Below are 17,302 nucleotides of genomic sequence, written 5' to 3'. Positions count from 1 at the left end.
GAGCACAGCTTTCTCAAAGGGTTGTAGTAGGAACTCCTAGAGGACAAATAATCTGGTCCAGAGTGGTGTAGCACTCTTTACACTAGAAGAGAAAACTTAAAAAGAATCTGCTTGTGTACAGGAAGGCAGTGCGAATTCCGTTTATGTGGAGAAATGTACTCCCTTCTAGGTAGACTGAGAACAAGCCTAGCTGCAACATTCTGTACTGTTTGAAGTTTCCTCCCAAGATGTTGCGGGAGACCAACGTATAAGGCATTGGCATAGTCCAGCCTGGGCATGACCAATGCCAAGACCATAGTAATCCGAATTGGGACTGACAAAAGGTGCAGGGATTTCTTCTGAAAATGCCATCAGTTAGACCGGAGGAACCTTCATTTGATAGTGCCTTTTGGTTTCCGTGATGTTTGGTTGTGTGGTTAGTAAAGAATTTGTGTGCGTTAGTAAAATTAGTGTGATCTAGCAAGATCTTTATTGTGTTATTTGTGAATGGCGGGTATGCTAAAGGATTTAACATTTTTTTCTTGATTTTTTGGGGAGGGTAGAAAAGTGTGATACATTTTCAGTTGCTCGCTGTAATGATTGGAATGTCCCCTGCATGGTAAACCTGCATCTACCCCTACCCTGGAAGACTGAACTACATATGAAACTGATATCCTGACTTATTTTTGGCCCAGCTAGCACCATGATCTAGTGTGTGCTTATTCCTATGCAGGATGAAGCCAAGGTCCAGGAACTGGTATGTGATTTAAAGGAGTGTGCTAAGTATTGCATAAGTAAAGAGACTATCGTCTATCTCCTCGTTTGTAAACATACAGTGGTGGAGGTAGCATTTGGATTTTTGGAGATTAATAGTCGTGAACTCACCTTTTTTTTTTTAGCGGGTTGGTGCAGCCTACCAACCTCACTCGTGTAAAGTTCTCACAGATGTAACATCCAGAACCTTTTGCCGAAAGTCTGTGAGCATGTCAGATATATGCATTCATGGTGGATGTTTGGCACATTTATGGTAGCAAGACCGACCCCATGTGTGGTGAGAGCATGATTGCTGGGAGCAGTGTGATACATTTTGGATTACCAGTGATTTAGCATAGAACAAGATGGATTGGTACATCTTCCTAGACAGTGAAAGCGTACTGCTTGTATTCCTCTGGGTGTTCAAGGGAGATCCAGGCAGTGAAATGAGGGAGAATGAGACAGGGCTACCTTTAGAAATTCTATGATGACTTTTTAGCAGGAGAATGCTGATTAGTTCTTCCTCATATACATTCCTCAGCATTGACATTTGGTGGCTTGTAGTGGATATAGTGTGTCAGCAGCTTCTGTTTTTAAAGATGAGGAAGTTTCTAAACGGGGCCTGCCCTTTTGTCTGTTCCTGATTGCTACTTCAGGAAGGTTGATGACAGCAAGTGCAGAGTTTTCACACTTCGTTACACATGTTTTAGATCCGTCTGCTTACAGCCAGCATCTTCTCTACATGCTGTCAGTGCCATCACCGTGCAGAAGGGCTATGACAGCACTACACCCAGAAAATTACATTTTGAAAGGAGGCCACCTCAAACATATCCCATGTCCTTAGACAGTGGTTCCACACCCCTGTCTAGAAAATGAATATAGAAGTTGGACCCAAACCACTCCAATTTTAGGTTCTTCTTGACTAAGGAAAGGAGCGCTCTGGATAGTACTTGAAGAGCTACTGTGCGACCAGAGCTAGTGTCTGCCAGTCTTCCAGAGGTGAATGAACATCACCTGAAGTCTGCACTTCATGCTGGAGAAGGTGTGGGTCTGTCTAGAAGCCAACTTGCCTGCTCAGAAAGGGAAGAAGCTTGTCTATCCCTACTGTAGTTGACCCTGTTCAGGAAAAGTGTGGTCATGTTCCTGGTGTGTGAAACACACAGAAGAAGCTGACTTGCGTGAGGGTTTCAGTCAGTGATCAAAGTTAAGAGGGGTAACCTGGCTTCCCAACATGGTTCATTTGGCGCACCATGTGAAGAGATATCAGCTTTTAGGATCAGCGTTCTGCCTGGCTCCTCCATTTTGACCTGAGGGGCCAGCATGCTGCTGCAGCAGAGCTATGCATCCAGTTGTCATTGCTGCTGCAGCTGAGGACTTCCCGAAGGCCCAGAGGGTGCAGTTGCAAAGGAGATGGCAAACGCTGATTTCTGTCCTGCTGTACTCCAACTGTGGTTTGGCTCCAAAGGCAGGGCCTCCGCCATGACCCTACTCCCACTGTCGGATGACTCTGCTGTGAGACTGCAAACGGTGCAGCCCACTGCAGCCATGCCAGTCACTCCTCTGCTGGGTCACATAACACAAAGCCATGTTTGAAAGAATGAGAGACCATGCCCTAGAGCGAAAACTGAAATCCAGCACTCTTTAGTAAGATACAATTTGAACTGACCTATGGGTCTCCCACTTTGGGCAATCCTTCGCATAGCCTATTGGTGTACTCACCCCCCCCCCCCCTGCCCCCCCCACACACACCCTTCCTGAGAAACCTTTGACTGGTCATCATTGCTACCTTGAGAGGCAAGCTCAGAAATTGTGTACTTGACCCAGTTTTTTAGAGGCATAGTAGGATAGACATAAGTCACCACAATTGTGGCCAGTAGCCCCTCCCTGTCCTGTGGCACACTGAATGGGGTCTGACACTCGTTAAGAGTATATTGCTTTTTATTGTATTGCTACAGACCGCTCCAGCTGTCTATCGCCGAGAGTATCATATGCAATGCTACACTCCTGCTCATGATGAGTCTGCTTCCTTGACATTCTCAGTTATTTGTTTTGTACTGGTGGCTTCCTCTATTTTCTGTGTTTATCCCTCCCCTGGCGCATATATTATTTATATTTGCTTTTCATTGGCTAGGATGTAGCGTTCCACTGCTGATGTAATGGAACTACTTTTTCTGTTTAAAAAAATAAAATAATAATAATAATTGGTTAGCACTCCAGTGCAGTGCATATTTTGGTATTCAGAACACACATGCAGTCTTTATTTTGATTCCTTACTCCCCCTCCCCTGCCCCAAGTCATAGCCGCAGAGACTTAAAGGGGCCAGGCACCCCTATATAAAAAACTTGACCTCCCTGCTCCCCACCTCCAAATGAACTGGTAGAAGGTTTGGCTCACATGTTAAGGTTAAGAGATACTTTTAAAATCAAAACTTTAGCTCTTGTTGACACTTCCTTCACCACAGGAGACAAGTTAAAATGAAATACCCGCACTGCCTTGTGAAGAAAACATCAAACCTTTTCCTTAATTTGAAGCTGCTCCAGCATATAGTGATACTTATAATGTTGCAAAAGTGACTATAATGCATGCATTAGTGAAAGGCATATTTTACTTGTCAACTATCCCTTTTTAGGTCGAGCATTTGAGACCTCTTGTATATACTTTGAAGTACTGGGAATTTTAAGCCCAGCGGTGCAGGGGAACACACCCTAAGACTTCGGGTTCTTCCTGTTTCAGACCTACAGAAACACAGAGTCTTCTGGGTGAAGTCAAAGATCAGTTTATTGGCTGCAGACCAATTACAGGTATCCTAGAAGTACAACAGCGTGTATGTTCTCAGGAGACTGCTTAAAGTTACAGAAACGGGCTTCTCCTTAAATACAAAATATCATGCTTCAGGCACACATTCCTTGTTTTACGATACGGTCATCTACATGTATCTATTACAAACGAAAAGGCAGAGTCATGATGACCATCCCACATTCTAGTTAAGCCAGCCCACAATTATTTACCCAGCAAGGCTCAGATCCCACATCAGATATCAACAGGCCCCAATAAACACGAACATCTCCTGTTTGGAAAACAAGCCATAAAGCAGGAAGAGTCAGGTGTGAAAGAGATTAGCTGGAGGCTCGTGTGGGATGAAAAGGCTTTATGGTGTGTCAAGCCCTGATGCTAATCACAGGTGGCCGGGGAGCTCGTGAGACCGGACTGACCTGGGGCAGCGGAGGCGGGCTACCCAGGTCACAGAGAAGTCAAAGGAAGGCACATGTGTTCTAAAGGCCCGTATTTGCTCGTAATATGTAGCCTATGTGAGGGCAACCATAAGATGGCCACCGCTCTAAGATGGAACCCACGAAGTCAATGTATAATAACGTATACATAGTGCATTTATCAATGAAACGTTATATAAAGCACTTGTACATACCGCATTGACCATTCGCGGTTTGCTAATACCGGGATAGACAGGGGTAGGGACCTGTCTCCCACGCGGTACCAAATTTCAAAGTACCACAACTTTAGTATATACTTATTATACTTATATGTGTATGTACTATGTGGGCTCTGGAGATCAGACCTAGGACTTGTCTGCTTCCGCTTAGGGACTTTATTTTCTGTTCAACTGCCTTGATAGAAAACCACCAGCAGAGGTCAGTAAAATACCAGAATTGCTTTCTGCTGAGAGACTATCGTTTTTGCTTTTTCTGGCATCTGCCTCTATTTAACTTTCTTGATTGAAAACGACCAGCAGAGGTCAGTAAAATACCAGAATCTCTCTAGCATTCTCTAGATTCCAGTCCATAGAAATTGTCTTCCACGAGCACCTGTGGACAATATGTTTTTTCGAATCTTGAATTTTCAGTGATATGACCACCGAAGGCCCTGATTTTATATTAAAAACAGAGCTTTGGACTATACCATTTCCCGCTGAAAGGCAATATTTCTCTCCATGTATTCTATTGTATTGTAATTGCATTTATATCGCTCTTACTACCCCTGACGGGGCGTCGAAGCGCTTTTTTGGCGAGTAGCATGCTACTCCGGGACCCATAGAGAATTAGTGTTTAATTAGTATAGTGAAATATGAAAGTAATTGTAAGTGGTGGATAGGTTGGTCAGTTATTTGGATTCGGAAGGATAGCAGAAGGATAGACGAGGAAAAAAGGTTTGTATTTATATAGCGCTTGTTACCCCTGATGGGGTGTTGAAGCGAGTAGCACGCTACTCCGGAAACCCATAAAGTATTAGTGGTGAATTAGTATGGTGAAATATGAAAGTAATTTGAGTGGTGGATATTAGTCAGTTATTTGGAGTGAGAAGGATAGCGGAGGGATAGAAGAGGAAGAAAGGTTTGCTTTCATATAGCACCTGTTACCCTGATGGGTGTTGAAGCGCTTTTAAAGGATTAGTGTTGAAAATTAGTATAGTGAAATATGAAGTAATTTGAGTGGTGGATATGTTATTCAATGTGTTCCCATACCTGGCGTGTCACGCAGTTTGGTGCTTACTTTCCCTCCATGTTTAAGAACAGTAGATGTTTCAGCACCCAGGCTAATGTGCTGCATAGCTAAATACATATAAGGTCCCAAAGGCGAGACCGATTGCATTGCAAATGCTTCTTTCAAGTTGCACTGTCCCTCTGTCTAGAAAAAACATTGGGCAGGCTTACTAAGACATAGTCATGTAAAGTGGTGCAACCTCTGGGAAGGAGATTTACTTTCCAGCGCAAAAGTTGTTTTGCGCTGCAAAGGTTCCCTTTCCTAAGTGCAAATAGTGCTTTACGTCACTTTGCAACAAGAGGGAGGTTACATGGATGGTACTTGGGCATTACAGCACAAACACCTATGTTTATTTGATGCCTGGTCCACTAAGTTAGACAGGCTGAGCTTTGCATAAAAAAAGAATGCCTCCTTCAAGTAAGTAATAAGATGGATAAATGTTATTTCTGTTAACATTTCACACATTGTATTGCATTTCACACAGTGTACTGTACAGCACATATCATATCCAGTGTGTGGAATATTATAAAAATTACATAGGCATAGGATATTGTACTAAAAGGGTATACTGCTAGTTCAAAACTTATGCTAGAAATTACATACACACATTTGCACCATGGTGCGAGGTGTGTGCATTGCACTAGGCAGCCTGTTTGTGTATGAGCACAGGAGAAGAAAGTAGCCACAGGAGACCATTTTGATTAAATCTGGTTCTCTGCTGCTTCTTCCCCCTCGAGCAACAAAGCTCAGCAAATGTGTTTGCTGTATTGAGTTGAACTAAAATGTAGTAAATCTAAGCTATCATTTCACCACTTTTTTCAAGCTATCCTGCCTGAAATACTTATCATCCCTAGGGCATTTTCCAAATCTCCAGACCCCGCCCCCACACCCCTGGGCTCATTGATCCATTTAGTGTTTTGAAGGTTACTTAGGATAGAATAATCAATCTATAAGCAAACAATGACCTGATGTGGGATTCTAAGGCTGGTAAACTGACTTAGGGTGGTGCGAGTGACTGGGGCTTACATGGACACCTGAAAACTGACACAGGGTACGAGCAGTGAAGCATGGCCCATGGCAAAGGGGCATCAACACTCTCACTGCCACAGGAACACTAACATTGACATGGGTACAACAACAAGTGTAGACTGACATTAGGGCACTATCAATAGGGGAACATATACATGCTCAGTGGCAAATAAGCACTGTCACTTGAATAATGACATGGGCAAATCTACACTAACTCTAGGTCACTTTCGCAGGGGGCACTGAAACAGGGGCCCTAATACTGACATGAGAACAGCGACACTGCAGCATGGACCTGGGGCGCAGTCACTAATGCTAGGACACGATCATGGTGGCGTTTCACTGGGACACTGATAAAGTGACGCTAGGTTACAAGAATGGAAGTACAGTAACAAAACATAGAGACACTGACTGGGGGAGATCAAGACAGTATACTGACATGTGGACACTGATGGGGTGCTGACGAAGACACGGACATGGAGACACTGACCCAAGGACACTGACACTGACCCAGGGACGCCAATACTGGCATGGCGGTTTGGGTACAGAGACAGTGAAACTGGACTGTTGACTTGGGTGTCAAACATTAGTGCATGGCACTGACAGGGGCATCAACTCTGACATTGGAGCACCATCAGTCTCACAGAAACACTGTTACAAAAACACAGTCACTCGAACAAAGACGCAGGAGCAACAACACTTCCACCCGAAGTTTGACTTGAAACAGTGACACTGGAATGCTGTAAACATCGATGCTGGGACAATTGCAAGGGCCAGTGATACTGGGTGATTGAAAAAGGTTACTACAATGCTCCTAATAAAATACTGATGTTTGGCAGAACGCCAGGACAGTGAAATGGCACAGAGACCCTAACACAAGGGCACTGACTGGCGGAACACAACACTCGGGTAGACACATGGTTATTGACATGGGTCACTGACATGGGGCTGCTGACACAAGGACACTTGCACACTGATCCAGCCATTGACACGGTGACGGTAACGCAGACACAGGGCACCTCAGCACAAACAACTGCTGCTGCTACAGTGAGAATATCTGGGGACAGAGCAACTAGAACAAGAGGGCAGTGACAGAGTGACATTGTGAGGTTGCCACTAGCGCATGGACAATGGCACAAAATAAATGAGATGGGGACATTGACGCTGGGGCACTGACACTGAATGGATGGAGAAATTTGGGCACTGGGACAGTTACACTGAAAGCTTTAAAAAACACTGCATAAGTATATGTTGTTTATTCATAAATGCAGAAGTGCTTCAGTTTGGCCGAGGCAACATATTTCATGGGTATGCTCTCTTGTTTGCACCTAAATTAATGAGCTACCTGAATGAAGGGGTTTAAACATTGAGTTGCTCAATCTAAATCCTGTTTGGCATGAGTATGCCGGTTCTCTACATGTCCTATAATCTTGGCGGCTGTGGTATAGAACTCCTGACTAGTTAAAAAGTATTTGTTATCAATATAAAATGACTATAGCTGCTATTATATTTGCTGGTGCCTCATGAACTGTGGTGTCCTCCTGATCAACACGAAGGACAGTCTAGTTCTTTTGTGAGTCTCTCAGGAGAATAGTGCATATAATGGAAGATCCTTAGTGTCATTGAAAGTCTGTAAGGTGATTTAAGGACCTTCCTTAACCAATTTTGCAGCAGCACTTCTATTTATGTCTCAGACTTCTAGGGAAGATCTTCTGGTGGATCAGTAGTGGCTATTACAAAAGTTCCCTGTCATCACAACATAGTTCTCCAATACTGTGTGGAATGAGAAATGTGTTGTCCCCTCAGATTATCTCCCTAGCACAAAATGCAGGGGAATGGATTCTTGCACAGCATGGTGTCTCAGCAGCACCAGGGTTTAAGGGAATTGTGCTGCTCCAGCATTGGATGTATGCAAAGTTAAAGTGCCTCTTTTTAATGAGATATTCCATCAGCACGGTAAAGAGGGGACTGCGCCCTGTCCTTATTTAGGTAGCACACAAGTACTGTGAGCTTATTCAAAGAACATGTCTTAACCTATCTGCTTGTTTCACCAGTGATACTTTTTAAAGTAGTGGGGACCAATCTGCATCCAGTTAAGTACTTCTTTTGGGTTTTTGCAGCTGTATCAGCTGGAGCAGTTACCACAAGAACCTTTTGGCTAGCAGTGACTATGAAGGCACGGTCATCCTGTGGGACGGGTTCACAGGGCAGAGGTCGAAGGTGTATCAGGTGAAGTAGAGGAAGCTATTTCTATCATCCCTCTCTATCATTTGTGTTCTTTGTTTTCTTCATTCACTCAAAAATGTCCTCTCCCGAATCTTTTTTTGCTGTTCTTTGTTCACTTTTTTCCATCTTATTTTTTACTCCAAACCTGCCTCTCTGCTCATCATTCTGAAGCACTCTGTGATGACATGTTGTACTTTACGATCACACATTCTTCTTGCCTGCTTCTTTCCGCACTCCTCTTTCCCAGTACTATCCTCTTAATTTCATACTTTGCCTTTCATCTTTCTGAAATATAGTGTTTGTAGTATATGCTGTAGGTACACATGCTTTGCATATTCATGCCATCTAGTGTTGGGCCCAGACGTTTGCAGCTTGTATTTCTTCAAAGAAGTCTTTTGAGTCACAAGGTATAGTGACACCTCCTTTAGTTGGCAATGAGCATTGGCTCCCTTGTTAGCATGTTTCTTTTCCACCACCGGGTTAAGACGTGTACCAATTGGGCTCCATGTTTGGCACCTAACAGCTTAACCACCAGGCCTACTCGATCGCTCAACTCCTGTGCTTATGGAAAAACTCACTGTGACAGAACCGTCTCCTACTTTGCCGTCAGGGCCTGGAGCACCATTCCGACTCACCTCAGACAATTCCCGTTGCTGACTCAATTCAGGTAGGACCTCAAGACCTGGCTCTTCGACTGAACAACAGAGCCCAGACAGATCAGCAGCCCCCCCCCCCCCCCCCCCCCCCCCCAGCGCCTTGAGACCCTCAAATGAGTAGTCTCTCTTTACAAACCCTGATTGATTGATTGTCAATCATGGTTTTCATCTCTACTCAGTGAACGCCGAAGACAGATGCCTCCTCACTGGAGCCTCAGGCCTCTCCTGGTGCACTCTTACCCTTCTCTAGAGAACCCTGTCAGTCTGAATGCATGGCCAGTGATGGAAAGGATTCCCTTCCAGTACTACCTCCAGTGCCATTCTCAGTTCCTCTGGCCGACCATCATCATGTCTCAATCTCTGCCTCTCCCACGAGCATGTCCACACCACGTACCAGGCCTGCCTCACCTTCTGGATGAAGAAGACTCTTTGTTGCTGACATGGGTGGAGGTGGGCCCATTGGAGAATGCTGATGCAGGAGCCTAGTTCCTCCCTTGACATCTTCTGAAAACATGGGTCGAAACAGAGGAAGAAACCAGTCACTCAGAGGCAAACTGGTTCAGTCTAGCTCAGAGGCAGACTCCCCCAATTTGGAGGAAGAACAGCAGCAACACCATGATGCTTCACAACCATGGAAGACTATGACCATAAGTATGGTCAGCACCACATAACCTATGCCTGTGCAGAGGTCACTTGTATAGGCGGAGGATAGCACCCAGAGGGGGTTTGGCTTTGAGCCCAGACTCCAAACCATAGCCTGCCAGGCCACCACTAACTTCGGGCCATGGTTGATACTGACCAAAGTCTTCAGAGCAGACAACGCTCCCTCCTTTAGCCACAAAGATTCTGCACAAGCTTTGAGCCCCTTTGCAGCCGGCAGGATCCTCAACACTGGCACCAAAGACTACACCTGCACTGAAGCCAACTTTGGTGCCGAAACCTACACGCTGCAAACACCATCCTCCACGTCGAAGGCTAACTCAACACTGAAGGCTCATTCAGCTCCAAAAACACCATCAACAGCCAGCTCTGAGGATTCAGAGCAACCTGTCCTCCAAAGTCTGCAGAAGGAGTTTGCTGCTTGCCAAAAGTGTCTTTTTGTACACCGGAAGACGGTCAAGAGGTCCATAAAGCAGCTGCTAAAGTCACAGGACACTCTCCCACGGAAGAGGAAATTGACTTAGAAGGAGCTGATTGCTTTGAAGCCTCCTCCACCTTCCACGCTTGAGAGATATAAGGAGAGGGGCTCTAGCCCCCTCCCTGCTCAACCTCTTCCTTGTCCTTCACCACCACTTCCTCCACCACCACCACCTCCTACACCACCGCCACCTCCTCATGATCTACCTCTTTCAAATTCACCATAGGGATCACCTCACTCAAATAAGTGAGAGGGCAGCCCACTCCACTCTGCCAAGCCTTATGACGAACCCTATAATCCTGAGCCTAGGATGACCCTTGGGATGACTATCATGATGATTTGATCGATGAGGCTGAAATGGATCGGTATCCAGCCGAGCCTTCCCCCCGATGATGCTACTACATACCACAAAGTCATACAGAGGGCAGACACATATCACCATGTTGATATGCATGATGTCCAGGAAGACAATGACTACTCTTTTGAAAAATTATCCTTGCTCCAACACACCCTTCAGTTCCTCTTTATGCCTAAGGGTATGCTCAAGACCACCTGTAAGAACTTTAAAGAGCCGTCAAGGTGTGGGTGATTACTCCCAGGCAGCAGTCGAAGTGCATTAAAAACATGGGGGAACTGTGATGCTGCATGCAATAAAGGTGGGGTTAGTAAGTGTATTTTTTTGTTTCACCCTCAGGTAACTACTTATAAAGTAATGTGAAGCTTAAATGAAAAAATAAATGCACGCATAATCAGTGAGGAATGCCTTATAGTACATTATAAAACTTCTATTAATTCACTGCAGCGGTCTGTGTGTGTAACCAAAGAGCCACAGAATTGAATCTTGGTTGGTGCAGTGGAGAATAGTAAATTGTTTATTTTTAGTGCTACTAGGTCCCAGCCTGAGATAGAAAGCACTGTGAATTTATTTTAACCTTGCATTACACACAGTATGAAATGAGCTGATACCAAATGTGCAAAAAGTTGTAAGATCAAAAGGTGCCTCCAAAATACAGATTTTAGTAACGCCTAGACTGTATGTAGAGTTTTGTTATTTAAATATAGCTGTGCCTTAAAAGCACACACTTCATAACTAAGTTGGTAACTCCCTTGCAATACCACTCAAAAAGAATAAAGCTGTGTTACGTTATCAGGAATCTTGAAGTGATTCCATCAATTAAAGCCAGTACTAGCTTCCAAGCAGCCTTTACATTTGCAGATTAACCACTGGTTCAATTTTACATTTCTTTGAGGCAAGCAGCCACCCTGGCAGGAAGGATTGTTTCTTGTTTAACTCTCTGTCCTTCCCTCAGTTTAACAGCACAAGCGACTCACTGCCCTACACTGCTCTAAACGCTACCAACAGGTGCTTACAGGGCAAGTAACATATTGCTTTCTTTGCTGGCTCCTCTATCAAAAACCAGCCTCCAGGCTGGATCCACTAAATCCTAATATACCTCACCAAAGGCATCAAGTAGAGCTACTCGGTTTGACTCAGTTGTTAAAGTGTGGGGGGCCTAAAAATCATACATAAAATATAGACATAACTAAACGGGAACCACCACTGTGCCCTTTCTGTTTTTCCTGCTGCGTATTTCAGGTAGACCATCACCTGCCCTGCTAAAACATTGCCTAGTAATAGGCATCAAACTATAGGGCAGTGGTAAGGTGAGCACCCAATAAAAGGAGCAGGGGACATAGGGGTAATACGAAGTCTGGGCGGTGAACTCCGCTCGAAGAGTTTCCTGAGATTTCCGCATTACGCGGTGTTCACTTAGCTGAGTTTGTTTCCCTCGTTCGCGTTCGTCAAGTTGGCAGGCGTAAGCGAGGAAAATGCACCTCCCAGTGAGATTTTTCCTCGTTCGCAATCGTCAACGACAAGTTGGCGAGCGTGGAAAACCAACCTCCTGGTGAGATTTCTCAATGCAGGCGGTCAGATTTCTCATTGCGAGTGGTCACATATGCTTGCGTCCGCTTACGTTGAGAAACTGTCCATTTGCGTTGAGAAAGCTGCAGCTTGAGTAAAAATCTACTCGAGTGGCAGAAAGGAAGCAGCGCCCGCTTGCGCTGTGCATGGTGCAGTTCGCGATAATTGCACAGTGCAGACAAGCACCTGCCAATGAAAATCACCGTGAACAGCATTTATCCAGCACTCTCCACCGCTTGCGGAGATTTATCCAGCACTCTCCACCGCTTGCGGAGCGCCACAGTGTTTTTTTTTAACTCTGCCCAGGCTTATGTAATACCCCATGTTAAAAAAAATAGATTGTAAAAAAGATCACAGAAGCCAGTGATCTCATCTGGGTTGCAGTCACCTCACCAAAAACAATCATTGGTAAATGCAATAGGTTTCGCCTATGTGATTAAGTTATTTTTTGTAAGTTTTAGCTTGGTGAGTAGTTATGCAATATAACTTACTGAAACTGTGTAGAAGTGTTCGAACTTGTCTCTTGAGAAAGGTAATATATTGTGCAGCAAATTTCGGTGATATAAAGCAGGGATATTTGGTGAAGGGCTGAGGATTTAACTAAAATGAAATGCAGCCCACAACATTCTCCAAATAAAAATGTGAGAAATGTTTTAGTACGGTTGGGATTTAGGTGATAGAAAGAGGCATCGTAGAAACTATGCACAGTGGTCTTCAAACGTTTTAATGCCATGCCCCCCTGGTGAAAAAATAAAAATCATCAGGTCCCTTTCAACATTTTTCATAATTATTCAATTAAATTGGCAATGTTCAAATATGTCTCAACTTATTTAAACATTGCAGTTAAGTTCTGTTACCATTTTAAAAATGCAACCAAATACATGATTACCAAACATACTATTCTGGTCAGACAGGCCTTACTGATGGGTAAAAGTATCCACAGTGTGATTATTAGAACCGGGGGTGGGGGGGTCTTGAAGAATAAAAATAGAATCCTTTCCCTTTTGACACATACTCTCAACTAGGATGTACATGATAAAAGATGTTAGTGATTGCCCATTACAGAGCAGCTTATTGTTGCTCATTTTTTTCCACTTAAAACAAATGGCTACTATAAGCATAAGGCTTCTTCCAGAGCCTGGCGCTCCCCCGGGGATCACTTGAGGCCCCTGTAGGTGGGCCCACCACCCAGTTTGAAGACTCCTGAACTACGAGAATATGAGTTAAAAGACATTGGAGAAAATAAAATCATACAACTCACATGCATGCTTGAAATGTGTACTGAGATGAGGAGATTCAATTAAAAGTGTCAGACAAACCAAAAAGTGCAGCGGAAAAGCTCACTAATCATATGCAGTCCTTATGAAATAGTTCTTTACAAAATGGCGGATTTATCCTGAGTGCATCAGGAACTTTTACGTTTTAAGTGCTATCACCGACACAATTAATTGTAAGCTACCTTTCCTGTACCTTGTTTAATTTTTGCAATGTATGTGTTCAATTGCTAGTCCACAAAAGATATCACGGTATCTAACGCCCACAACAGTGGGTGATGGCTTGTGGCGTTTTGGCCTTGAGGTAGTCTACAACTGTGGACACTTTGCTTTGTTAAGATCGTTTTGATTTTACCAGAGTACATGCTTTTATGTGAATTATACGCCTTTATTGCAAGTAAAGAGAAAAGATATGAGAGCCATATGGCAGGAGCCACTTAGAATCATGTGGAGGAAAAAACTCATAACACAACTAAAGTTGTGGAAACTAAAGACAGACAATGGATAAATAGGGTCTGCGCTGTGTAGGCGAAACCTAAAAAGTACAGCGCAAACGCTGTACAGGCGAAACCTAAAAATGGATCCAGTCAATATGAAGTTATTGGCTCCAGAAAACATGACCTCTGAGAGTTTTCATTTGCACTGCGAGTGGCAGTGATAACCTCATGATCGTTCTTATTTTTGTAGGAGATCTTTTAAGTTGATATAGAAGTATGAAAATAAAGTAGAAATCTGTGTTAAATTAGGAATGGTCTTTGACAAGAAATAGGAGTGTGGACGGTGAAGGTAGATCAAAATCGTATTCCCACAGTACTTAGTTGTTAACTTTTTACCACTGACAGAGGAATAAGGAATTAATTTAAGGGCTCATGTTTTATTTCGAATATTAATCATTGTTTACTGCGCTTTGTCAGTTGTGCCAAGCTCGGAGCTCCCACTAACACTCTTACTGTTGAGCTGCTACAGTACAATTAAGTGTTGGCCTCTGAGCTTAGTTCAGGCCTGGTTGGGTGAGAGGGGGCGGTAGGTTGACGAGGGGCCAGTCTGCTGCTTATTTCCCTGGGAAGCAGGCTTCTGTTGGCGAGATCTGCAGGGGCGCCACTCTTCCACATTACAAGGGACCTCTATTGGTGATTTGGCATCACTGCAGCTAATGGCACCAATTCCCGAGGACAAGCGTTGGTGACTACTTGCCATTACAGTTGGATTTCAGAGCTTCGTGAGGACGGCTGTTGGTGGTTTAGCACCACTGCAGCCTGACTTTAGAAAGGGACATGACCTAGGCACTGCAATACTTGGACATAAGCTCTACACCATGAAGTTCTGTGCCTCTCCACGCCCTAGCATCAACAAATGGAGCCTAATGCAGCGTCTCTCCTCAAATATGCTTTACTGTATCACCTGCTCCTCAGTAACACATTTAAGACTGACTCACATAAATGTGAAAAACAAGTGTGTTGGTTCACTTGAAACCGGGATTAGCCTCCACAAATGAAAGAATGATGGATGGCTCTCTGGCTGCGCCATCGCATGCAAATCCTGGGGGAGGGGCTTAAGGGCTGAAAGCGAGGCTTGGAGAAGGTTGCGTTCCAAGCCTTGGAGAAGAAATGTAAGTTACAGTGCCGAGTGAAACAGAAAGAAGAGAAGCAAATGAAAGACACCGGATCGTATGGCGAATCAAAACTTTAAAGCCTCCTAACACAAATGGAAAACAAGCGCTGTGCAGGTAAACGCTTAAAAAAAAACCTCCCACAAAGCGGATGAAAACAGTACTTGGGCCATGGGAGACTGATGAGAGAAACACACAAAGAAACAACAGGAAATCGTGTGCTACAGCCAGTAGAAAAGGAGGAAAAGTAAGTGGCAAGCACACCAACCAATGAAAAGTGAGGGCGGGATGTAAGCCCCTTTTACAATGTATATTAAATACAAAAGATTCACAAACACAGCGCAAGTGCTGTGCAGGCGAAACCTAAAAAAGTGCTGCTGTTCCAAAGAAACAAAAGAGTGGCGCCAATTTAAACAAGGAAAATGTGCATGGGGAAATGTGGGTCAGGAGGTAGTTAACGGAACTGCCTTAAAGAGATGTAAGCAATGTAAGCAAATCCTATGACATAACCACAGTATGGCTTGGAGGAATTCTTTACATACACATTAGATTGAGCTACAGGCCCTTCCAAGCTGTTCCACTAATTGAACACACTGGCATAGAGAGTCACTCTCAGTAACACCAAACCTTTCAATAGGCAGCTCCAAGTATACAGATCAGAGGCCCTATTTTGGAGTTCTCTTTCTGTTTGTACTTACTTTGGTATTTTTATATATCCAGGATGTTGTCCCCTTGCAATCATTTTGCAGCACTGGATCTGCTACATTTAGTGTTGAGGGCATTATTTCTAAATAGTCAGTGGGAGATAAAACTGTCTGTAGTTTTCATGTTCAGTGTGGACAACGGTGGTGTTTCTCAGTTAGGGTTTTCAGTTCTGTTTAGGAAGCTAAATGGTCTCTAAGGTTACATCCGATTGAACAAACTCTTTGAACAAGGCTTACTATTTTTAGTCTAGCTTCTTGGTCTGCTTGAGTTTTTAATTGGGCGAGTTTTCTTTATGCACTAAGAACACAATCCCTTCAAAGACTGAAAGATCTCCCACCAACTGACCTGAGTGTTGTGGGTCTAGAGAGAGTCCTATTCTTGGGATCCCAAGAGGTACTTTCAATCCGAAATTAGCTCCAAGCAGGACAATGAGAAAATAAAAAAAACAGATCTTCTACTCTGGCATCTTCAAAGTTGGGTCCTGAAAATGCAGTAGCATATCCCAAGACGTTCCCTTCGTATCTTATAATATCATCTCTGAATGTCCCAGCTGGTCATTTGGGATTGTTGATGGAACAAGCGGCCACTATGTTTAAATGTCTGGAGGCTAGTATCCCTGCCCCATAGCACCCACCTCAAATGTTTCTAGAACACATGAATATGAAGGTATGGCATTTGCTTTAGTGTAGCAAGTTTGGTGCTGGTGGCTTCCTTTGTCAGATCTGTCCTTTTTAGAGGTATTGTTTACTTGCTCATAGGGAATGACTGATATCTTTGGCAATGCTTATTTAAAAACATGTGCCATTATTTTCAAAGAAAATCATTTCGACACTATAATGAATTTAAACAAGCCTCTAACCTACAGCATACTGTACCGTAACCCTTGTAATTCTCTATAGCTCATTGTAAATAGTTGCTGGTATGTTCTCAAACTTAGGCCGAATCCTTTAGTGATTACCATAAGACATTGACCTCTAGACCCAGCCCTTATAGGTCCTTATTCTCTTTATCTCACTGAACACTTCAGAAGGAGAGAAGCTGTGCTCTGAATGAAATCAGCCCAGAAAGTAAAATAAAGTATTCGACACTGGCGAAGACAAGTAGGCATAAGGAATTGTTGACCTCAAGCAATACCTTAATAAATGCTGGCAACCTGGGCATCTGATCGGACCACAACATTCAATATATTATCTTTATATCTTCTAATACAAAGAGATCCAGTGGGTGCCTGGACTGAACTTCGTCCTCCGAGACTGAAATCCTTTGATAATGCCATTGTGTCAAGTCTTTTCATATCCTGCATCATCTTATTAAACTGTAGGAAATAAATTGCTAAAAAACTGCCCATGCCTTTGTGATCTGGAAGGACCACCACTCAATTGAAACTTTGGTGGTTCCGACTGGGATGCTACTCTTCTGTGCTACATCCCTCCAGAAGATATGTCTGCTCGTTTTGTTAGGGCCTTAGCAGTGCCAAAGACTTTAGAAAGACAGGTGTATATGGAGTGATCTACAA

General features: G+C 43.8%; 1 protein-coding gene across 2 annotated transcripts in view; it reads left to right on the top strand.

The window, feature by feature from the left end:
• Nucleotides 1-17,302, top strand: part of COP1 (COP1 E3 ubiquitin ligase) — a 689,508-nt gene that overhangs the window by 350,870 nt on the left and 321,336 nt on the right. For both annotated transcript variants that reach the window (XM_085601600.1, XM_085601601.1), the window contains exon 13: nucleotides 8,375-8,483. In XM_085601600.1, the coding sequence (XP_085457726.1) occupies nucleotides 8,375-8,483 (109 nt within the window). The remainder of the gene's footprint in view (nucleotides 1-8,374; nucleotides 8,484-17,302) is intronic.

The sequence above is a fragment of the Triturus cristatus genome, chromosome 4_2 (assembly GCF_964204655.1).
Source record: "Triturus cristatus chromosome 4_2, aTriCri1.1, whole genome shotgun sequence".
NCBI lineage: Eukaryota > Metazoa > Chordata > Amphibia > Caudata > Salamandridae > Triturus > Triturus cristatus.
The sequence above is the reverse complement of the archived record's forward strand: the minus strand, read 5'-3'. Positions and strand labels throughout refer to the sequence as shown.